This window comes from Canis lupus, chromosome 23 (genome assembly GCF_048164855.1).
Source record: "Canis lupus baileyi chromosome 23, mCanLup2.hap1, whole genome shotgun sequence".
Taxonomy (NCBI): domain Eukaryota; kingdom Metazoa; phylum Chordata; class Mammalia; order Carnivora; family Canidae; genus Canis; species Canis lupus.
The window spans coordinates 25,350,600-25,374,495 of record NC_132860.1 but is presented as its reverse complement, the minus strand read 5'-3'; the positions used below and the strand labels follow the sequence as shown (position 1 = coordinate 25,374,495).

Genomic DNA, 23,896 nt, shown 5'->3' with positions numbered 1-23,896 from the left:
CCCCTCCCAGCGCCCGCAGAGCCGGGCCTCGGGGCCTCGGGGCCGCGGGGCCGCGGGGTCGCGGGCCCCGCCCCCTCCCTCGGGGCAGAAGGTGCGCGCCCGGGCGCGAGACTTCGGCGCGGAGGGCCTGGGACGCCCCGCGCACCCGCCCGCCCAGAGGGGAGGAGGAGCCTGTCGGTCCGGGGCCGCCACCGCCCGGGCTCTCCACTTACCGCGGTGCGGTGGGGGAAGGGAAGTGTCAGGAGTGAAGGCCTAGGCCCGTCCGCCACCCGCCGCTCGGGGAGCAGCGCGCGGCCGCCACGAAACCGTCGCCGCCGATACCACCGCCGCCACCGACCGCCGCTTCGGGCGCAGCGCGCAGAGGGCCCGACTGCGTCACACGCCGCCTACCGTCACAGGCTCGCCCCGGGCGCTCCGCCCTCGCTGCCTGCGCATTGGCAGACGCCCCCGCCACTCTAGGCCCGCCCTGCGACTCATTGGGCAACTGGTCTTTTGAAACCGAACGTGAGGGCGGTCTTCGGGAGAAGGAGCGAGGGGGAAGAGGAGGAACGGGAGGAGTTACGGGGGGGAAATGGGAGGGACGGTGGGAGGGACAGGGAGTCCCGCCCCCTCTGCCGCGATTGGCTGGGGCGAGTCGTGACGTCACACAAGGCCCCCGCGAGGCGGGCTTGTGAGTGGCTGCGTTGGTGTGCACTGGGCGGGGTGCGGGAGAAGGGTGGTGACGCTATGCCGAGGCTCCGCCCCCCGCGTTGGAGCCGAGACAGGCTGCTGAAGCTCGGGCCAATCAGAGGGGAGGCTCCAGGATGGCATGGTAACTATTCTACCCTTTCGTTGCCCCAGTCCGCGGGCGGTGATGGGAAGGCTTCCCCGTAGTCCTGCCCGTACTTCCTGGCCAGACCACGTGCGGAGCTGGAGGGCCCTCCTGGGAGGTCTGTCTCTCCGCATAGCTCGCCTGCAGCTGCTCTGAGGCCCCAAAACCTGGCCTCCTGGTTTCCCAACCTATGCCGGCCCCGTCACAACCTTTTCCTCTCTGAATCCCCAGAATAGACGCTATGAGCATGCCCTAAGGGAATGGCTCAGGGTAGGATATGTTACAAATGAGTATTCTTGGAACTTCTTAACCACCTGCACTTTAGGAGCTCTTATTTATTCTTAAAGGCCTGGTTCAAATGTTCCCGCCTTCTCTGGGATACATTCCCAGATCTGTCTCAGAGTGTTGGGCTACTGCTTGGTTGGGCAGGCCTCTGTTACAGCTTTGTCACTTTGTATCCTATTATTTACTTTTCTGTCTTCTGTGCCCAGGCTCTTTAAGGTCACAGCGGCATTTTATTCATAAAGGTTTCCCTTCCCCACCCTGGCCTAGTCCAAAACAGAAGTATTACAAGGGGAAATGTTGAGCATGTTCTAGAAACCAGACCCAGTAACTGAGAGTCCTGACACAGAATAGCAGGGACTGTGCTCAGAAAGCAAAACCTATTCAGACTACTCTCCACCACCACCTTCTCCTGGAACATCAATACAAGACTGAAATGGGCTCTGCACAAAAGTAGATGAATTTAAATCCCTCTTAGTGTTCAATGGTAGCAAGGAATTAGAAAAAATTGGCTAATTTGTTAGGAAGCGGAATGGTTGTAAAGATGAAATAAGATAATGGATAGGAGACATCTGGTAGGTGCTCAGTTGGTGTTCAAAGGAAGGAAAAAATAAATATATAGATGTTCAAATAGGAAAGCTAGTTTAAACATCTGACTCCAGCCACTTTCCCCCCACTCCTGCATCCAAACATCCCTTCCTTTCCTCCACCCTCCCTTGCCTGTGTTCTACATTAGAAAGTCATTAGTTCTCCCTGGATAGTTTACTGTACCTTCCTCAAAGACCTACTGAAACTTTGATTTCTCATCCTTCAGTCCTGAAACACAACTATTCTGGTATCCCTAAGGCCAGGCCTACAGTGTAGGTCCACATTAAATGTTTCATGCATGAATGAGTGAATTATTGTCTTAAGCAGAATAGTAGTAGAAGTGTGAGACTTTTTTTTTTTTTTTTTAGAAGTGTGAGACTTTTAAGTCAGGGAACCCTGGGTTTAAATCTGAGTCCAACCATTTATTACCTGTGTGAATTTGGGCAAATTTCTTAACACCTGAACCTGTTTTCTTGTCTGTAAAATAATTATTCCTATTCTTTAAAAATGTCAAGGAATTCCTGAGGCATTTGGGTAACTCAGCCAGGTAAGCATCTGACTCTTGATTTCAGCTCAAGTCATGATCTCAGTGTCATGAGATTGAGTCCTGTGTAGGGCTCCACACTGAGCATTGAACCTGCTTGAGATTCTCTCTTCCTCTGCCCCCCTCGACCCTCCCCCGCTCATGTGCATGTGTGTACACTCTCTCAAAATGAATAAATAAATAAAATATCAAGAAATTTCCATTCTAAATATTCTAAGACACTGATTCTGACACAGAAATGGGGCTCAAAAGTATGTTGTAAGTAAATACATTCAGTCCAAAGTACTAGTGTGTATACAGAAGCTAGGATCATTAAATAGTGCATAGTTGCAGGAAGACTGGAGGGAGAGGCATTGGATGAGGGGTGCCACAAGGTAAAAGTTCTATAATTCTGATGATTTCTTTTTCTTTTTTTTTTTTTTTATTTATGATAGTCACAGAGAGAGAGAGAGAGAGGCAGAGACATAGTCAGAGGGAGAAGCAGGCTCCATGCACCGGGAGCCCAATGTGGGATTCGATCCCGGGTCTCCAGGATCGCGCCCTGGGCCAAAGGCAGGTGCCAAACCGCTGTGCCACCCAGGGATCCCTTCTGATGATTTCTATGCAGAAAGACTTCTCTGCATATGCTTACTGTGGTAGGCATATGGTTATTAAGTTCATCATTCCTGGGTACTTCTGCCCTAGAAAGGACTTTGTAGACAATATACTCTTACTCTGCCTAATTCTCATAATGCCTTTTTGATTATCATCATCTTCCTTCTTCCCTTCTAAAGAAAAGGAATTTGGTGCGTGCTCACAAGTTTGCTGAACCAAGCCCTCTCCTGGGCATCAGGATCCCAGAGATGTCCAAAGCTCAACACTCTGCTCTGGCCAAGAGAGACAAAACAAAGGAAAGTCCAGCTCTGTGCTAGGAACCCTCCAGTCTCTCACATACATGCTGTGAGAGCTCACCCTATGCAGCTTTGAAACATTGGTCCTCAGGGAGGAGACAGGACTCATAAAGACTACAGAATCAGGGAAGAGCAAGAGACTTTGTCTTTCAGAGTGATGGTCTAGATTTCTTAAGTGGTACATTGGAAAGAGTGTCAGATTTGGAGTTAAACAGCTAAGTATGTCTTGCTACTTTTTAGACCTCACACAAATATTTAACTGTTCTGTGACCCACTTCCCTTATCTATAAAATGGGCAGAAAAATTCCCATGTTGTAAGGTGGTTGTAAAGGTCAAATAAGGGAATTTGCAAAGAACTGGGCACATGTTTGACACACAGTAAGTACCTAGTAAAGGTTGATTTCCTTCCTCTTTTTCCTACAACTTGATAAGGAAGGATAATGTTTATAAATAACATACAATTAGATTTTCATAAATCTTGTGTGAATACATTTGACTTTGAACTAGAGCATTTAGTCTATTGCATTTAAAGAATTTACTGGTATATTCAGGGTTTTATCTAGCATTTTCTAATTTGTCCAATCTGTTCCATTTCTGTTTCTTTCCTTTATTTTTTTTTAATTTTAGTTCTTTTGTAATAGTAATAACTTCCATTTTCTTTTGAGTCTCAGTCCTGCCAGATTTTTAAAAAATTGAGATATAACTCACATAATATAATATTCACCCATTTTTTAAAAGAGTTTATTTATTAATTCATGAGAGACACAGAGAGAGAGAGAGAGGCAGAGACATAGGCAGAGGGAGAAGCAGGCTCCATGCAGGGAGCCCGACGTGGGACTCAATACCAGGACTCCAGGATCATGCCCTGGGCTGAAGGCAGGCGCTAAACTGCTGAGCCAGTGAGGCGTCCCAATATTTACCCATTTAAAGTATATGATTCCAGAGAATTTAATATAGTTGACCCTAGAATGACATGGATTTTAACTGGGCAGGTTCACTTATTTTTTAAAGATTTATTTATTAGAGCGAGCATGAGCAGTGGGAGGAGCAGAAGGAGAGGAAGAGAATCTAGAGTAGACTCCCTGCTGATCAGGGAGCCTGACATAGGACTTCAACTCATGACCCCGAAATTATGACCTGAGCCAAAACCAAGAGTTAGACACTCAACCCACTAAGCCATCCAGGCACCCTTGGGGTATGCTCACTTGTAAGAGAATTTTTTTCAATAAATACAATACAGCACTGTAAATGTATTTTTTCTTCTTTATGATGTCCTTAAGAACATATTCTTTTCTCCAGCTTATTTTATTATAAGAATACAATATGTAATATATAGCACATATAAAATATGTGTTCATCAACTGTTTATGTTATCAGTAAGGTTTCTGCTCAACAGTAGGCTCTTAGTAGCTATGGTTTTGAGGAGTCAAAAGTTTTACTTGGATTTTGGACTATAGGGGGTTAGCACCCCTTAAAACACCTGTGTTGTTCAAGGGTCAATTATATTCACAAAGTTGTGCAGCTATCACTACTACCTAATTCCAAAAGATTTTCGTTACCCAAAAAGAAATCCCAGATCATTAGCAGTCATTCCCCATCTTCCCTCACCCCAGCCCCTGGCAACTACTAATCTACTTTTTATCTCAATGGATTTGCCTATCTGGACATCACCTATAAATGGAATCATACAATATGTGGCCTTTGTGTCTGAATTATTTCAGTTAACATAATGTTTTCAAGGTTCTTCCCTGTTGTAGCACCTAACAGAACTTCATTCCATTTTATGATAGAATAATATTCCATTTTGTGGATAAGCCATATTTCATGTATACGGTCAAAAGTTGAATGACATTTGAGTTTCTACCTTGTGGCCACTATGAATAATACTGCTATGGACATTGATGTACAAGTTTTTTATGGATGTATGTTTTCAATTCTCCTGTGTTTATACCTAGGAGTGGATTTATGGGGTCTTTCGTAACTGTGTGTTTAATTATGTGAGGAACTACCAGACTGTTTTCCAAAGTGGCTGCACTCTTTTACATTACTGCTAGCAGTGGGTGAGGGTTACACTTTTCCACACCCTTGCCAACACTTGCTATTTTCCTTTTATTATTATTATTATAGCCATCTTAGGCGCTATAAAGTTACACCTCATTGAGGTTTTTGTAAACATTTCCCTAATAACTGATGATGATAACCCTCTTTTCAACTGCTTGTTTTCATGTAAATCCCTGTTTTCTTAACATTCTTTTACATTACTTAGTTTCTCCTCCTGTACCAGTTTAGAAATTAAATTCTCCTTTTTATATTATTGTAGTCATCTCCCTAGAAGTTACCACATGCATTGCTAAGTGTGACATTCATTAATACCTTATAGGCAAAGTGCAGTTTGCTGAGATGGAAGAAAAGAGGCATCTCAGGCCAGATGAACAGAAAGAACAAAGATGTAGGACCAGGAAAGAGCTCAGTATATCCAGAGTTGCAAACTGGAACCTCATCCTGGAAATGATAGGGGAGCCAAAGAAAGTTGAAAAACGAAGAACAAAATACACAGTGAAGATTTAATTACAATTTGAGGCAGAATGGGCCTAGAACAGATGGGAGAGCCTGGTGTGGGTAGTTTAAAGCCATCCAGGAAGGATCTCTGCCGTGAGAAAGATCTCTAGGAAGAACAAAACAATTCCACCTCAACCTTGGAAGACTTTCCTGAGGCGGCCCAGGAGACAGGGGCAGAGTTTGGCCTGAAACTGGATGTCATTAGCACTGTGTCCCTGCTTCTTTACCTACCCCAGGCCATATTCATTGTGCCTCTATCCCCTACAACGGCAGTGTTTCTTTGGAGACTTTTCTTACGATTCCTAAATCTCCTCATGATATATCTAAATCCTGCCTATCCTTCAATACCCAGTTCAAGTCAATCAACCCAATAAATATTTTCTGGGCTCCTATGTCTGCCCTGGCCTAAGCTGAGAGATTCAGAAATAAATATAATGGGTGAGGGTTCCATCCTTAAATGAGCTCCCAGGCGGAGTGGGGGACACAGACACGTAACAGATGATTTCACTATACTGGTCAGTCCTAATAAAGGTGTGATGGACTTTTTATGCTTTCTGGGGAACGGGGAGGTGGGCAAATCAGGGCGCCAAGGGAGAGAGGAAGAAGTTAAGCAAAGCTCATGAAGAATTAAGTGTAGCCGGACTATGAGATATGTGCTTGCCAGAGTAGAGGATGACCAGATTATGAAGGATGTTGAATACCCCACTAAGGAATTTGCTCTTGATCCTAAAAGCCATAGGGAGTTATTAAATAGTTTGCAGCAAAGGAGGCACATGATCAGATCTGTGTTTTAAGAAGAGCAAATGTGCCTATAAATGAAGAGCTAGTAGAGCAAGGAGGCCAGTGAAGGAGATCCACATGAAGCTTTCCTTGACAACTGCACCCCCACATTCACTTTTCTTATGCTTCCTACCTCTACACCATCCCCATGCTACTGGGGGCTGGAACATCCCTGTAAATAAATGGCTTGAGGTATCTGATGTGTGTGTGGGCAGGGGAAGTGGAGCAGGAGTTGTGGCCAAAGCTGGAAAGTCGGGTGGTGCTGTTTCAGGCACAGGCCTCTTTGGGGTATGTCCAGGCATCAGGCAAACGAAACCAGGAGGACAGGAGACATTGAAAGGCTTCAACAGGGGGGATGCCTGGGTGGCTCAGCAGTTGAATGTCTGCCTTTGACTTAGGGTGTGATCCTGGAGTCCCGGGATTGAGTTCCACATTGGGCTCCTCACAGGGAGCCTCCTTCTCCCTCTGCCTATATCTCTGCCTCTCTTTCTGTGTCTCTCGTGAATAAATAAATAAAATCTTAAAGAAAGAAAGAAAGAAAGAAAGAAAGAAAGAAAGAAAGAAAGAAAGAAAAGAAAAGAAAGAAAGAAAAGAAAAGAAAAAAGAAAAGAAAGAAAAGCTTCAACAGCAGCAGCTACTTAGACAATGGGCAAATGTCCTTTGGCAAACACTGAGTGCCCACTGAACGAAGGCAAGACTGGAGGCTTAGATGCTTGCTCAACTCCCCTTTTTTCCCCCCAGATTTTATTTATTCATGAGAGACACAGAGAGGGCAAAGACATAGGCAGAGGGAGAATGTGGCTGAGCCACCTGGGTGCCCCTACCTCATTTAATTCTCACAGCAACCCTCTGCTGTGGATATTCCTAAAACCATCATACAGATGAAGAAACCAAGATTCAGGACAGTATGGTGAATTGCCCAAATCACCAAAGAATTAAAGGCAAGATTAATATATCATTGGGGTAGTATAGAGGCAGAGAGAAGGGACCCAGCCTCAGGGAATGGTATTTAGAGCCAAAGGAACAAACTGTCAAGATAGGGAATAAAGACTAAGAGTAGGCATCTGTGGGTTGGAGCTAGAAAAAGAAGATGACACAAAGCCCTAAGGTAGGAAACCTACATCTAATTTTTGAAACTAAAAGGAGGTTTTCTTTCAGTTAAGTGTTACTAAATGTTCATTTGTCCTGGGACCTTAAAGGACAGAGTGGAGGAGAGTTCGAGGTAAAAAAAAAAAAAAAAAAAAAAGGTAGCTTTTAAAATAAGGTATCACCTCTCCAGACATGGGTCCCCCAGGAGTGAGGTATCTCTGGGTCCCCACCATTGCCCGGCTAGGGCCTGCCACAGACAGGGTCTAGGCTCAGTGAATGAACAAGAATGGATGCATGAAAAAGAGCTCTGGCAAGTTAATCAAATTGGAGCCTCTGTATCCCCACCTGCAAAGTGGTGATTATAGCTACCTTGTGGATTAACATTATACATTTGACTCCTGAACGACACAGGAGTTAGGGTGCTGAACTCTGGCACAGTCAAAAATCCATGTACACAGGGTCTCTGGATAGTTTAGTGGGTGAATGTCTGCCTTTGGTTCAAGTTGTGGTTCTGGGGTCCTGGGATGGAGTCTGGCATCAAATTCCCCATGGGGAGCCTGCTTCTCCCTCTGCCTATGTCTCTGCCTCTCTCTGGATCTATTATGAATGAATAAATAAAATCTTAAAAAAAAATCCTTGTATAACTTTTGACTCCCATAGAACTTAACTACAAATAGTAGTACTTTGGTTAACAAAGTACTAATAGTAGTACTTTGGTTTCTCTCTCTCTCACTGTGTGTCTATCATAAATAAATTAAATTAAAAAAAAATTAGAGAGAGAGAGAGGCAGAGACACAGGCACGGGGAGAAGCAGGGAGCCCGACGTGGAACTCGATCCCAGGATTCCAGGATCACGCCCTGGGCTGAAGGCGGCGCTAAACCTCTGGGCCACCGGGGCTGCCCTGTATATATTTTTTAAAGAAAATCATAAGGAAGAGAAAATACATTTACAATATTGTGCTGTGTAAGTGGACCTGCGCTGTTCAAACTCGTGTTGTTCCAGGGTCAACCATATAGGGATTAAGAGAATGGCCTCAGGTGCCAGACCCCAATCCAGGTTCTGACATTTATAACTGTGTGAATAGGTAACATAGCTTTTCTGTTTCCTATCGGTAAAATGGGGATATTAATAGTATCTACCTAATGGGGTTAAGGAAGATTAAATGGGATAATGTATAAGAAGTAGAAAAGTCCCTGGAAGACAGAGAATGCTCAAAATGTGCTAATTACTACTGTGGGGATTTAAATAGGAAAATGTGATGGTAACCACGTCTAACTCGGAGATCCTTCACCCCCTGCAGGTGTTCTGACAACCCCAACAGTCCTCCTCGAGTTCCTGTGTGGGCCAGTCGGGGTGGAGGGGACAGCTGGGGGCTAAGGATCAACCCTTTCGGGGTGGGGAGAGACCCAGGGCACTGTTGTGTCGGACAGGACAGGGCGCCCTCTTCTGATCAAAGGCGGGAACAAGCTCTGGCCCAGAGTTTTGAGGATGGGCCTCCCTGATCTCTCTACCCAAAAGGTGCTCTTCCCTTTCCTGAAATGCCCGAATCGGCTCTGGAGAGCAGAGTTACCGGGAGGGGCGCTAAGGCCGGGGCAAAACTGTTGTAATGTTTCAGAAGGGCGAGGCCGGGTAACTCGGCTAGACTTGGGGGCGTGGGCTGGAGAGACCGAGGTTAGGAAATGAGAGAATTCGGGGCCCTGTTGAATTAATCTTACGCTCTTTCAACAGGTGATGGAACGCAGCCGAGAGGTAAGGTGGAAGGTGGCTCATCCCGCGTGTCCAACCCAGGGGTCCAGGGCTCTTCCGGCTGCCCCCACGCAGCAGGAATTAGTGGGGCGGGCTGGAGCTGGGCGAGCAGGCACCGGGGGACGCCGGATCGAGGGGGAGCGCCCAGGGTCCAGGTCCGCAGAGGTGGGGAGGGGCCAACGCAGGATCTGGGCGCAGTTTCCTCCCCGAGCGCGCTGGCCCCGCCCCCGCCGTTCCCGCACCGGCCCGCCCCCCGCCGCTGGCCCCTGGCCGGGCCTGGGCTCCCCTCGGGTTCCCCCAGCGCCCGGCCTGCGCTGGCGGGGCCTCCTCGCCGCCACAGCCTGGGTGAGTATGGGGATGGGTGAGCGGGACTGCCGGGCAACCCCGCTTGGGGGAGCTCCGCCACGCGGTCCGGCCTCCTCACGGCCCAGCCCCAAGCTCTGACGGTGCTGGCTGGGGCTCACCCAGAATCTGCTGCTGTCCCGACTTCTGAACTAACCCTGCTCCCCCACATGGTGCTGCGTGTGCATTGGTGGAGCTCTCCCTTCTTCACTTCGCAGGGACTGCTAGTTTTCTGGTTTCTCTTTAGCTGCCAGGGATGGAGGTGTGTGTAGGGGGTGGGAGGGGGGGCGGGTGCGCCCTGGAACCCCATACAGTAATTTCAAATCCCACCTCTGCCAGTTACTAGCCTGTGACCTTGGGCAAGTGTTTTTAACCTCCCCGAGCCTCAATTGCCTCTACTGTGAAATGGAAATACACAAGCTATGGGGCCTGTGTAGAATTATAGAGAGGATTAAAGAAATAATGTATATCAAGTGTATCAAGTGCTAATCAGGGTGCCTCATACTCAAAAGGTACCCGGTAAGTATGGATTCCTGCTGGAGGCTGAGAAGATCTCTGGGGCCTTTGTAAATAAAGTTGGGATACTCCTAAGAAAGCAGTGTCCAGCAAGTAGTCCCTATGAAGAGGTTAAGAGCTGATTGGGGCTGAACAGCTGCCCTTCAGGTAGTGAGCTCCCTGTCCTGAGGCCTGGAGGAATAAAATGGCCATGTTGGAATGGCCCTATTGGTCATCTGAACCACATGATCTTCATGTTGCACAGCTGTGGAAAAAGGCCCAGAGTGATTAGATGACTTGTCCAAGGTCACACAGCTAACAGAGAATCCAGGCACACCTCCACGCTGTGGAATAGACCATTTCTCCAATCTCTTTATCCACCCCCTTGCCTTGGGCAGTGCCTAGTAATTCACTGAGGATCTGGCCTTCAGTTTGGGCATCCCAGTGGCTCCTGAAGGATCTAGAATCACTGGCTTCAGGAAAGAGACTAGTGCTGCTAAAAGTATAGAATCAGGGTTTGGACTGGGTGGGGAAGTTACTCCCCTGTAGGCCTGTAGGGACTTCTAGTCCATTTGGGGATGATCCAAGAAATGTGTTTGATTTGGGCGGTCACCAGAGTCACTTCCAACTACCCTAGGAGATCCCTGGCTCCTGAAGGGAGGAAGGACTTTGGGCAACTGGGGCAGGCTGCCTAATCGGGCCTGGCAGAGGTGGGTAGGAGAAGATGGAGGAGAACACAGAGGCGTATTCACCTGGTTCTGGAATGTCAGGGTGGGGCCAGGAAGAGTTGGGGCTTGATCTGGTGAGACCTTTGAGTCCAGAGGGGCAGGTTCTTCATGAATCTGGAGCCAGCCCTAGTTTGGCTGCTAGAAGCCCAAGTTCCAAGGATGGCTTTCCCTCAGGCTCATCATCTGGCTTTGAGGAAGGACCTTCTCTCTCTGCATCTTGGTTTCTCTGCTGCAGTGGGGACAGGGCTCACTGACTCATCTCTATAGGATTTGATTTACCTTTCTTTCTCTTCTGGACAGACACCCCTTCACTCTCCCCTCCTAATTTGACCTAACCTGACCTTTCTGCCCAGACCTCTGGGTCAGCAAGGAAGGGGTCACAGAAGGCAAGAGCTGCAGTTTGTGACCATCAGGGCCCTACATCTCCCCACTGCTGGGTCTTCCTTCAAGTTGTTGTAGAACCCGGAGTAGGTTCCCACTCTTCTCTTGGCCTCAATGTCACCTTCTATACACTAAGGGAGGCTGGGCTAGGACTGTTGGTGTATACTTGGTTATTATAGTTCCTAACTTTCCTATTCCCATCTGGCGGGGCGGGGGGCGGGGGGCGGTCATAGTCCTCAGGAGCCTTTACTTCATCTCTGGTGGGGGATGGACAGGCCCCCATGGGTACTGGGAAGCCTCCAGAAGCTGACAAGGCAGCTCTTTGCAGCAAAAAGCAAGCCTAGGCTAGCACTAGGCCTGATTCTGCAAAGCCTTTCACCCTCAGAGCACGTGAGGCAGGAGGCGGGGACAGGCAGGGGGTCAGAGTTCTATAGGCTTCCATGGAGTCCTTGCTGCCATGCACTGTGGTGCAGGCACACAGAACCTGGGAAGGGACTGGAAGTACAGAAGATGCTGGGCCAGTGAGTGAAGCAGGGAGAGCTGAAGGGAGGCCCTGAAGCCTGGAGGCTCAAAGGCCTATGGGTGTAGATGAGCCATCCTGTCCACTGGGAGCCTTTAGGATAGGTTCCTGAAACCAGAAAGACCAGTTAAACCAGCTCCTGCTGTCCTAGGCCTCTAAAGCCAGCTTATAAGGGAGAAGTAGTTCTCCCAATATATTCAGGTTTCGTTTTAGCATAGATTGGGTTTATTGTCTTTACTCTGAAATTGAGGATGAATGTTCTCTTGGGATTTCCAGTCAGTCTTCAGGGCAGGGGCTGTCCAAGCTTAGGGGCTAGCTGACTTTCTTCTCAGACTCTTCAACCCATAGCACAGCAAAGCTGAGGACTGAGCACAAGGGCCAGCTTCACCACTGAGTCCCAGCCTTGCTGCCTTGGGTCTTGACAGCACATTACTTCATCCCCAGGTGTGACAAGATGTACCAGGTCCCACTGCCACTGGACCGGGATGGGACCCTGGTCCGGCTCCGCTTCACCCTGGTGGCCCTGGTCACGGTCTGCTGTCCACTTGTCGCCTTCCTCTTCTGCATCCTCTGGTCCCTGCTCTTCCACTTCAAGGAGACTACGGCCACACACTGTGGGGTAGGGCTTGCCAAGTGGGGTCGGGAAATGGTATCTCATATTCAGGCCCAGTTGGATCTTTTTGGATCCTGGTTCTATTTTTTTTTTTTAAGATTTTATTTATTTGTTCATGAGAAACACAGAGAGAGAGAGAGAAAGAGGCAGAGACACAGGCAGATGGAGAACAGGCTCCATGCAGGGAGCCTGACTTGGGACTTGATCCCGGGTCTCCAGGATCACACCCTGGGCTGAAGACGGCACTAAACCGCTGAGCCAAAAAATAAATAAATAAGTAAGTAAGTAAGTAAGTAAGTAAGTAAGTAAGTAAATAAATAAATAAATAAATAAATAAATAAAATAAAATAAACCGCTGAGCCACCCAGGCTGCCTGGATCCTGGTTCTATTTTAACAGGATTAGTGAGCTCTCCAGTGGGATCCATCAATCAAATTGGGCTGCTGGGGGTTAGGGTGCCTGCAAATCGGGGTCTCAAGAATTGGCCTTCTGCCACTTTTAATGAAGGTCACTAGAGCCTAGTGTGCCTGAAGTTGGGCAGCCCCAGAACCCAATCTTTACTTTCATAGAGGGGCAGATTCAGGAGCCCCAGGGTTTTGTGAGGGATAGAGAGAGAACAGGCCTGAGGTTGAGGGTGCTGGAGCCTCTCAGTATGGCACTGTGGGCTGTGCCTGTGTCTGTGGGATTGTGATTATGTATGCGTGTGTGTGGCTGTGAAGGACATGACTGTATGTGTGTGGGAGAGACCGTATCTGTGCGTGTCTGGAGGAAGGCCTGATGATGTGTGTGTGTATGTATTCCATATGTGTATATGAGCTACATTCCCATAGGTAGCCATGTACCCTCTAGACGGGAATATGGAATGAGTTTTTTGACAGGAGAAAAATGTGAGTTTTCTCTGTAATATATCAGAGTAAAGAGAGTGAGACCTGTGTTGACCTCTGTTACATGCCTAGTTCATCCACTGACTCTGAATTACCTGAGACACAGAGGCTGAGCCTCAGCTTCCTCATGTCTAAAATGGAGTTGATAATTCCCATCCTCCTTCTCAGGGCTAGTGTAGAGCTAGACAGAGGAAGAATAGGCAGGTGGTTTGGGAAATGTGAAGGGCAAGAAGCAGAAGGGAGAGGAGGAAGAGGAGTTTGTCAGGTTGGAAGGTAGGGAGGAGAGGAAGAGCTTAGGGGCTCTAGGTGGAAAGGAGGCAGGGCCTGGACATAGACCCTTGGAGTAGCATCAGAGAGAGCTATGAAGGCCCTCACTCAGCTCAACTTCCCGCCTTCCTATAAAAAGCATCTGCTCCAAAAATAGGGCTATGACTAGGACTGGGGTCTGGCTGGTGGTGTGGAATGGGGCCTACCTCTTTTGTTCATAGGACTTGAAGTTTTTCCTCTCCTTGATTTGTCAATGGATAGATATTGGCCTTGAGCTGTGGGTGGCCAGTCTGATGAGACCCCGGGCTGGGAGCTATCAGAAAGAACAGAACTGGAAGGAAAAGGGGTGACCAGATGATGGAGGGGCGGGGCGGGGGGTCGGGAAGGATCAGAAAGGGTCCAACCAATGGCTTTTCCCAACCTAGTTTTCACCTTAGCTAATGCCTCAGATGTTCCTCTCACCCATCAACTCCTTTGTATCTTGCAAAACTCTTCTCAAGTGTCTCTTCCTTTGAAAAGCCTTCCCTAGCCTCCTTGGGGGCAGACTTAATCACTCCCTCCTCTGAGAGTTCCCTATTTTTCATACAGCTCTATCAAATCATATTTGTGTCTTGTTCCCCACCAGACCAGGAGCTTCTTCAAAGTGGGCATTACATCTGAATCAGAATTTGTTGAGTAAATAAATAGGACCCCCTCCCGCCCCCCCCCCCCGCCAATGCCTCGGGAATTGGTACCTGGTACCTGGTGCCGTGTTGTCATAGTCCATCCAGAAAATTATAATATTTGTACGGTATATGGAGTTAAGTGGAGTAAGCTATTTGCTCTGCCTCTCATGGCTGGCTCCTAAGGGCTAATGGGATCAATAACCCAGCATACCTGATATATGTATAACCCATTCTTGGCATACTAGTTGGAGAGCTAAGGCATGGGCATAGGGGCACAGGTACCTGGCCACTCTGGGCCAGGACTGAGCTTAGTGACCCAGGGGGTGATTTGTCCCCACTCTCTGGGACTACTATGTTGGAGCCACCTAGGGACAATCCAGGTGGATGTATGTTCTGAATTTCTCACCTAGAGTATTCCAGGAATTGCCAACCCTAGGAATAAAAGAAATAACCTTAGTCTAATGCATCTATAATTAGATGACTTTGCCTTTGCTTGCATATCCCTAGTGATGGGGAGCTTCCTTCCTCTCCAGGCAGCCTATTCCAAGGAGGCAGAGTAACTAACAATTGGCAGACTCTTGTAGTGAGGATACATTCTCTTTCAGGTGAATCCCTGGTTTTGCACTGGGTCTGCTTCGGGACCCTAAGAGCTGCTTTCTCCTCCTGACGTTACGCCAGTCCTGCAGAGATGGGACAGCTGTGATGGGGGGTCCCTGAGTTTACTCTTATTGGGTAGCATAACTCCAGTTCTTTTAGACAACCCTCACAGGACATGCGCCCCTAGTTTTGGCCCAGTTGGTCACTGTTTCCTCCATATGAGGCCCTGATCTGGGCATAGGACTTCATATGGCCTGGGCAGTACGGTCAACAGCAGTACTGTTGCATTCCTATTACTGGCTGTTAGACCCCTGTTAAGGTATCTTGAACTGATGTTAGCTGTTTCTGCACAGCAGGCTGGACACTGATAACCTCATATTCAGTCCCATCTAGATATGCTTTGTTTTTTAAAGGTTTTATTTATTTATTTGACAGAGAGAGAGAGCATAAGCAGAGGGAGCAGCAGACTTCCCACAGTGCAGGGTAGCCCAATGTGGGACTCAATCTCAGGACCCCAGGATCATGACCTGAGTCAGAGGTGGATACTCAACCGACTGAGCCACCCAGGTGCCCCTAGAGCTCTTTTGGGTCTTGAATCTATTATCCAAGATTAACTAGCTCTTCAGTTAGGCCCAACAGACATAATCCTGCTCCAACAAAAAGGGGTGAAATCCTATTCTGCTTTCTCCCTTCCCCTTCCCAGAGACCTGCCCGTATCCCAGGACACAGCACTCAGAAAGGTACCTACACCCATCCTTGGCAAAGAAGCTACTGTAGGCTGACCTTAGCCACTATCACTCTTATCTTTGCAGAGTGTTCCAGGAATTATGATATGGCCTTGTTGGCCTTGGGAGGGCTGTGTGCTTGGGCAGGCGTGGAGATCTGGTCTCTGTGGGCGGGAGGGCAGGCTCTGGGGAGCTAGGGGTGGGACCCTCCAGTCCTAGGATAGTCTCAGTCTGGCTAGAGCCCTCAAGCCAAGCCCCGGATCCATCAGCACCCAGTGTGAGTGTTGCCCAGTGCGTGCCCCTGCCCCATTTTTCTGATGCTGAGCTGGAGTAGTGGACTGGGGATCCCTTAACGGAGGGAGGCATGAGTCCCAAGGGAGGTTTGATCCTAGGCCTTTTAACACAAAGCCATTTCTGTCTGTCCCCCAGAAGGGAACCCTGCTTGCAAGTCATGGTGGTTGGGGCAGTGGGGGGTGAGAGGAGGGAGTTCTCTGCCTAGTGGAAGAAGCTCAGCTCCCTTGGTCTGAGTTTGTCCTTGCTGGATCCAACCCAGCATACAGGCTCAAGATGAGTGGAGAAGTTTCCTGTGACTCTCAGATTCCTATAAACTTTGGATTGGGTGACAGTCTTTTGAGAGAGGAAGGAGGTAGAAGTCTGGGCTTCTGTAGGGACCCTGGTATCTTGAGATGACAGTGCTGCTGGCCTGAGGCTTGGATCATTCTAAGCCTGGGGGTGTGCTGGTTGGCAGCATGTGGCCCCAGAGAAATAGGTTCTGGGCACTCCCACTGTTCCTAGTTGAACTTGGGTGAAGAGCAGGAATGTGGTCAGACAGGGTCAGTGGGAGGGCTTGGGCCAGTCTGAGCCAAGGGTCCTTTGTCTAGGTTATTTGGCCTGAAGAAAGCCTTGACTTGGGAGCTTTAGGCTGTCAGGTGGCTGAGGCCTTAGTCCTAATGTTTGATCCTGGCATAGCTCTCCTCTTGTATGGAACAAAAATAATAACCTTTCTACCTCTGACCCTTCTGAGTGGGTATGAGAGTCTTGAGAATGAGGTGGCCCATCAGAACTGCCTGGTTCAGGCCACTGGGAACCTCTCATCTCCAGACTCTTCAGGAGGTGGACCTACATGACCATTGGGCCAAAAGGGTTCCTAAGAGCTGACCCTGCCTGACTCAGCAGCTCCCGCCCCATCTCTCTCTGCATCTCCTTATTTTCTGCACTGCTTTCCTTTTCCCCTTCTGCTCTTTCTACTCTGGCTCTTCCCAATACCCAGAGGAGCCAGCTCTGGGAAAGGTCCCACTTCCTAAGGGCCAGGTGTCCCACTAGGCCCCAAGTCCTGTCCCTCGCCCTGCTTGGGCACCACTCCCTACAGGATGTTCTCTGCGGCCTCACAGCCCTTGGACCCGGATGGACCTGTGTTCCGGCTCCGCTTCACGGCCATGATCTGGTGGGTCATCACTTTCCCCATGTTCGGCTTCTTCTTCTGCATCATCTGGTCCCTGGTGTTCCACTTTGAGTACACGGTGGCCACTGACTGTGGGGTGAGTGCCAAGCTCCCCCGCTCCTGGGTCAGGGCCAGGTTGGGAGATGGCGGTAAGATTGGAATCAGAGAGTGGGAGAAAAGGGGGAGGCTCAGAGAGAGGGGAAGGGGATCTAAAGGGATGGCAGGAGGAATTTATGAGCAGGGACAGAGTAAGAGTGGATTCTTGGTGCTCTGAGAGTAGAAGATCACAGAGTCCCAGGGATTAGATGGAAGAGGGAAAGAGAAGGGAGGGAAATAGGCAAGAGAGGTCATGAGAGGGAAGAGGAGACTGATGAAAAACCAGACTGGGAAGGAAGCCAGGACTGAGAAGTCAGATGGGGCCTGGAGCCAGGAGAAGTCAGAGGTGGTGGTAGGTACCCTGGAATCTTCTAGTGTGGTTTCTCCCTCTGGCAGCCTCAGGTCCTACAACCTGTGTCCACTCAGGGCTCTGCTGGTTAGAAAGCTACATGGACTTCTTGCCTCTAGGAGCAGTCCACCAGGCCTTTCCCAAGGGCTCGGGGCCAGAGGTTCTGTCAGGGGCCTGGAACTGAATATGGACTTGCTCTTAGCCTCTCATCCTGCAAGAGACAGTCCCAGGCCCAGTGAGATGGGACTCCTGCTCTGATAAAGGGGAGCATAGGGATCAGGGGGCCCAAAGGAAGCACTTCATCTAGCCTGGATGTGGGGAAGACTTCCTTCCTGAAGCAGGGGGCATTGCAGCTATTCAGGTAAAGAAGAATTTTGCGAATGCCAGGCTGATGACTAATGATTTTATCCAGAGGGCAGTGGTGAGCTTTAGAATGATTTTAAGCAGGGGAGGGACGTAATCGGATTTATGCTTTAGAAGACCATTCTGGCTCCTGAGTGGAGAACAGATTTAAGGGTAGGTGGCAAGAATAGGGAGATCAGTGAGGAGGCTAGTGTAATAATAATTCATGCTACTGGAGAGACCAGAACTAACATGGGGATTATGAGGATGGCGAGGTGGGGATGGAGTCCAGAGAAGGGTAACTGGTTGAATTGATAGGGATAAGAGGTTGTGTCCAGTTGGCAAGGGATGGGGGCAGTAGATAGAAAAATCATCCATAACTTCAGGGGACTTTATCAAATGAATGAATCTCTAATGGTGAAATCTGAGGTGTTATAATAAGGAATTTTTTGGACTCTCACCCTTTATACTATGTTAATTTCTTATCTACTGACCTGCCATAGATCCACTGAGCCACATCTTCCATGCCAGTGGAAGGGTTTCTGTTCTTGGGGAAAGGGGTTATGTTCCCATCTCAGTACCTTAAGTTCTGAGCTCACGGGGAGACTTAGAGTGAACTGGGGACCTGGTCTCTGATAGCTCCTGATGTTGCTAGCATAATTGGTGAGTGGGGAACTTGTGTGTGGGGGATAGGGTGACAGATATGAATATCTATACCTGATTGTGTGTGTGTGAAAGAGAGAAAGAAGAAATGCCTGCTCTCAGCATCCTACCTCAACCCCTAATCTGAGAGCAACTTCTGAGGATGGCATGAGTAGCCAGAGGGCCCTCCCTTCCTCCTGAGATGTCCCCCAGCTCTTTGCCATCTCTACCCTTTACCTGTTTCCCAGTTAGGGTTCTAGGCCCTCCCAGCCAAGCTTTAGAAGCTCATGCTAAAAAAAAAAAAAAAAAAAAAAAAAAAAGCTCCTGTTGGTTCTGCTCCCATTACACTTGCTGGGGTTGGGGCAGGAGTTTTCAGAATGAATATTCTAGGAAGTAAAGGCAACACCCCTACTGACCTTACTCACGGGACCTACTCAGAGGGGCTGAAAAGTGAGGAGACTTGGAGATCTCAGAAATCTCTGGCGAAGATAGGATTTCCACCGCTAGCTCATGTGCAGTCTTGCCATGTTCAAGAACCACATAGCTCACCAGCTATTTGCAGGCTTTTCAGCAAAAAAATTGGTCTTCTGAAAGCCATCACTTGTAGCCATTGTGTACCAAACATTGCAGACGCTCTGCAGACATTATATTTAATATTCGGAACCATCTTGCAAGGTAGGTGGTAGCATCCCTATTTTGCCAGTGAGGAAGTTGAAGCTCTGGGAGGTGAAGTGACCTGCTCAAGGTCACTCATCTAATAAAGGCAGAGATGGGATGCAGACCTGGATTTGTGTGGCTCTGAAGCCTCCATGCTGCCTCTTTACTCAGAGTGAGTATCTGAGCCTGGTCTCAGGCTATGTTATTATCTCAAGCTTTAGCCTTGAGAACAGCACCCTGTCCCCAAGCTGCCTCTGAGAGTGCTGAGGGGAATCTGTTTCCTTTCCTGTGAAGGCTTCAAAGCCCCTGGCAGGTGTTCCCCCAGGCCGAACCCTGCTCCATGAGCTACCTCCATCATTGCTACCTGCCCCGCCTTGATGGAGACCCAGTCAACATCCCCATTTAGAGAAAGAAAGGGACCTCTTAGAACTCCATCTCTGAAGACTGGCCCTGCTATAGTCACAGCAGGGTCATTCACTCGCTGTGTCGCTGGGCTCTGGCACTGCTCTGGGTCTTCTTGAAAGTCTAAAAAAGTCCACAGAAAGTGTGCGCAGCAAACTGATAGCTTCCAGTCCTGGAATCCTTTGGAAATGCAGATCCTCATATTCCAGACTGGCTACATTCTCACACAAGCCCTGGTGAGTTACATGCATATTAAAGATAGGCCCTGGAGTCTGAGAGGTCATCCTCCTATCCCTGGCTGTCCTGTCTCCATCTACACTGTTGTTCATTCATCCCTCATCCTCTCACCCTGTCACGCAACACACCAGTTCTCACATGTGCCTCTTCCTCCTTCCTCAACTTTAAAAAAATTTTAAAAAGATTTTATTTATTCATTCATGAGACAGAGAGAGAGAGGCAGAGACATAGACAGAGGGAGAAGCAGGCTCCCTACAGGGAGCCTGATGCAGGACTCGATCCCAGGACCCTGGGATCATGACCTGAGCCAAAGCAAAGGCAGACACTCAACCACTGAGCCACCCAGGTGCCCATCCTTCCTCTACTTTATTTATTTATTTATTTATTTATTTATTTATTTATTTATTTATTTATTTATTCATTCATTCATTCATTCATTCATTCATTCAAGACACACAGAGAGAGGCAGAGGGAGAAGCAGGCTCCCCATGGGGAGCCCCATGCAGGACTCGATCCCAGGACCCTGGGATCATGACCTGAGCCGAAGGCAGACACTCAACCACTGAGCCATCCAGGCACCCTCTTCCTCAACTTTAAAGAATAGTACTCCAATTCCTTAAGGAATGAGGAATTCCAGGCTTTGAGAAAGATGAATGAGAGAGATGCCTAAGAGTAGGGTCATTTTCTTAGACTATCCCAGGTTAAGAGCACCCACTTTCTTAAGCATAATCAGGGTGGGGGTACCCTTCTGACCCAGCTCTCCCAAGATCTCACAGGACCCTCTACCACCTTGGCACACCTACCCAGAAGAATAAGTGGAACTGGGAGCAGTTGGAAGAACAGCTTAGCTGTCGAGTGAATCCAGCACTGTCCCAAGGAAGCTCAGGTGGTCTGTGACTCATCCCTGTCCTCAGGACTGTATCTAAGGTCCTGGGCTCACGGACCCCCACAAGGCCTTACCAAAGGCGCATCTCTGTGCTACGGGCTCAGAGAGCATCCGAATCTGTCTACAGCTTCACACAGCCATGTATAGTTTCTTTTCTTTTTTTTTTTTTTTAAGATTTTATTTATTTATTCATGAGAGACACAGATAGAGTCAGAGAGAGAAACAGACTCCACGCAGGGATTCCAATCCCTAGGACTTGATCCTGGGACTCCAGTATCATGCCACCCGGACATCCCAGCCATGTATAGTTTCCATCAGGCTACCTGGGGGCTGGGACCTGGAAGGGGACGTCTCCCAGGAGAGCTCTGGGGAGTGCCCCAAGGAGGCCTTCCTAGAGTGGAAGGGGCTGGAGCAGAGCCTTAGGAGAGCCAGGGTGATTTCTGGCAGATGGAGTGGGTGGGGCCAGTGGAGGCCTGCCACCAGACGGGTCACAACTCTCTAGGTGCCCAATTACCTGCCTTCGGTGAGCTCGGCCATCGGTGGGGAGGTGCCCCAGCGCTACGTGTGGCGCTTCTGCATCGGCCTGCACTCGGCGCCCCGCTTCTTGGTGGCCTTCGCCTACTGGAACCACTACCTCAGCTGCGCATCCCCGTGTCCTGGCTACCGCCCACTTTGCCGCCTCAACTTCGGCCTCAACGTCGTGGAGAACCTTGCGCTGCTAGTGCTCACCTACGTCTCCTCTTCCGAGGACTTCAGTGGGTGCCCAGATGAGGGAAGGAGGAGCAGGGAAGGGTTGGGGAGGGCCACCCCCACACCCTCCCTCGCTTGGACCTTCAGACGGAGGGGTTCGGATGCTCCCTGAAGTGCATGCTCCCAATGCCCCCTCTCTCCCTCCAGCCATCCACGAAAATGCTTTCATCGTGTTCATTGCCTCATCCCTCGGTCACATGCTCCTCACCTGTATTCTCTGGAGGCTGACCAAGAAGCACACAGTAAGTCAGGAGGTACGGTCTACCCCTAGTGGGGCTCCAAGCGGCCCAGAGGAAAGTCAAGGACACCCATCCTCGGGATGTGGGTAATGATGAGGTGGGAACCAGAGTTCTAACGGGAATCCGGGCTGGGCCTGGGACTTGGACTTGGGGACAAGTGGAGGGTGATCAATTGGTCAGAATCGAGGGCTGTGTTCGGGTAGGATGGAAGACGGACAATAGAAGAGATGGAGGCTCCAAGTGGGGATAGAATGTGGGAGAGCACTCACCCTGCTGTGGGTTAGGAATGGTGTCAGGGGTCTGTGGTCTATAATAACTCCAGTGCCCTCTACGTCCCCCACACCTTTCTTCTCTCCACAGTATGTGGAGGTGTCAGGTGGGTGGGTGGCTCCAAGTAACTTTTATATTCCATCCTGCTAAAGTGGGAGGGGCAGAGACACCACTGCTCCTTGGCCTCATTATACTCCCAAATGCAGGGAGGGATATGAACATGCCCATCATTTCTGCTGCCCTTGCCTGTATCCCCTTCTATAACCAAGGGAGCTAAGACACAGCCCTTAGGAATTGAGGCCAAGAGGGGAGGCTGCCCACACACATCCAACAGGCTACAGAGTGATCAAATAGCCCATTCCCCTAGGACCGCAAGTCCTACAACTGGAAACAGCGGCTTTTCATCATCAACTTCATCTCCTTCTTCACGGCGCTGGCTGTCTACTTTCGGCACAACATGTATTGTGAGGCTGGAGGTGAGGCCAGGCTGGGATCCATAGGTTGTCACAGTGGCTATGGGACAGTTGTGTTTTCTGTAGTGTGCGATATGGCAGTGGTCTTGGGGGCTGGCTGCCATCGTGTCCCCTGTATAGAGATGTGGTGGTGGGGACTTCTTAGGAGGCCCCGGGAGGATGGGGTGGGGGCAGAAGGCTCACCATGCCCTGTTTTTGTGTCCTCACAACAGTGTACACCATTTTTGCCATCCTGGAGTATACTGTTGTCCTAACCAACATGGCATTCCACATGACGGCCTGGTGGGACTTCGGAAACAAGGAACTGCTCATTACCTCCCAGCCTGAGGAAAAGCGATTCTAAACCGTTTCTCTCCTGCTAGGAAAGAGGCAGTCCACTGCCCAGAAACTAGAAACAAGAAACTACTCTGGCCTTCCCCACCCCGTGTCCTCTGTGGGTCCTGCTGAAGCTGGGGGAGGGGCGGGAAGAAAGGAGGAAGGCACAGGACAGGGCTTCGGACAGCCCTGCTCCTTTCCCTCACCCCAATTGAAGGCACAGGAACCTTCAAGCAGCAGCGTCACCCTTATCTGAGAAGCCCCAAGAAGCTGAGCTGGCAGGAGAGCTCCACCATCTGGTGCTAAAAAAAGTCCTGAGGTTCATAACCACCATCGGTTCTTGGTCTTTACATAGCCACCTTCTTGCTGAGGTCGGGGACCACTTAGCAGTGGCTGCTACCTGAAAACCACAGCCTTTTCTCTCCACAGGGTCATTCACTTAACTGATGTGTCTAGTCCTCTCCTGTACACACCCAGGCATACCTAAGGCCACAGTCCCCTGCCAGGTTTGCTCAGGTGTTCTAGGCCTGAGCTCACCTCCAATTTAGCATGTACCTTTCCCTGCCTGAGCCTCAGTGTGTCCATGTGGGTAATGGAGGGTTGGAAGGCTGTATGATTTTTTTGGGGTGGGGGGGGCTGTATGATTTTTAAGGGCTCGGCCAGTCTGCGGTTCTGACACTGCCTTATGGAGGTGGTGCTCTGTACCTGAAGGGTGACTTGCTCCAGGAAAAGCACTGGTGCAGCACCTCTTTTCCTTCCCTTCTGAAATATCTGGCTTACAAACTCTTTCTTCTTGGCAAAGGTGTGGAGTGGGGTCAGAGGCAGATTCCTGCCCCCAAATGGGCTCTCTGGTATCCCCCTCTACTCCTACTGCCCCATGCCCTGATCTCTTCTGGTTGTACATTTTATTTTGAAGGAAAATAAATTTTTTTTTCTTTTTTGCCAAAAGCCTGGGCTAGGCCTGCTTGTCTTTGTTTAATGGAACTGAGGTGAGAGACAGGCTCCAGGATGGAGGGAGTAAGTCCATGGCAGGGTGTGGTTCCAAGTGGCTTCCTACCTTAGGCCTGGAGTCTCCTTAAGGCTGGTCTAAGCCCCAATTTCAGTGAGTAGGAGTGACTGGGCTATCTCTGTAATGACTCTAGGCTTGGTAGCTGGGGTAACTGGAAGTCTTGGTTTGAGGCACAGGCTTTTCCAGTCTCTGTCAGTAAAGACCTGTAAGCAAACAGCTCTCAAATGCATGACTGTGAGCACCTGCCTGCAGGCTGGTGGCTCTCAACCTCTTCCTTTCTGA

General features: G+C 49.3%; 2 protein-coding genes across 24 annotated transcripts in view; one reads left to right on the top strand and one right to left on the bottom strand.

Annotated features, from left to right (window-relative positions):
• Positions 1 to 579, bottom strand: part of NUP98 (nucleoporin 98 and 96 precursor) — a 118,387-nt gene extending 117,808 nt beyond the window's left edge. For 2 of the 4 annotated variants that reach the window (XM_072794396.1, XM_072794397.1), the window contains exon 1: positions 213 to 575. The gene's annotated coding sequence lies outside the window, so the exon portion shown is untranslated. Of the gene's footprint in view, positions 1 to 212 lie in introns of all 4 variants that reach the window. The other 2 variants (XM_072794398.1, XM_072794394.1) reach the window with 2 other exon arrangements.
• Positions 580 to 680: 101 nt separating this feature from the next.
• PGAP2 (post-GPI attachment to proteins 2) lies at positions 681 to 23,553 on the top strand. Of its 20 annotated transcripts, none has more exons than XM_072794370.1 (9): positions 711 to 811; positions 2,999 to 3,116; positions 9,274 to 9,293; positions 12,201 to 12,375; positions 16,898 to 17,044; positions 21,061 to 21,313; positions 21,456 to 21,562; positions 22,185 to 22,293; positions 22,503 to 23,553. In XM_072794370.1, exons 4-9 carry the CDS (start codon positions 12,211 to 12,213, stop codon positions 22,631 to 22,633), a joined length of 912 nt encoding a protein of 303 aa, XP_072650471.1. In that variant the 5' UTR covers positions 711 to 811; positions 2,999 to 3,116; positions 9,274 to 9,293; positions 12,201 to 12,210; the 3' UTR covers positions 22,634 to 23,553. The 20 variants fall into 20 exon arrangements, with proteins under 20 accessions (XP_072650466.1, XP_072650465.1, XP_072650469.1 ...); XM_072794372.1 differs by having other exon boundaries at positions 712 to 811; positions 16,876 to 17,044; XM_072794365.1 differs by lacking the exon at positions 2,999 to 3,116 and having other exon boundaries at positions 681 to 811; positions 9,273 to 9,293; positions 16,876 to 17,044; positions 21,456 to 21,550.
• Positions 23,554 to 23,896: the final 343 nt, after the last annotated feature.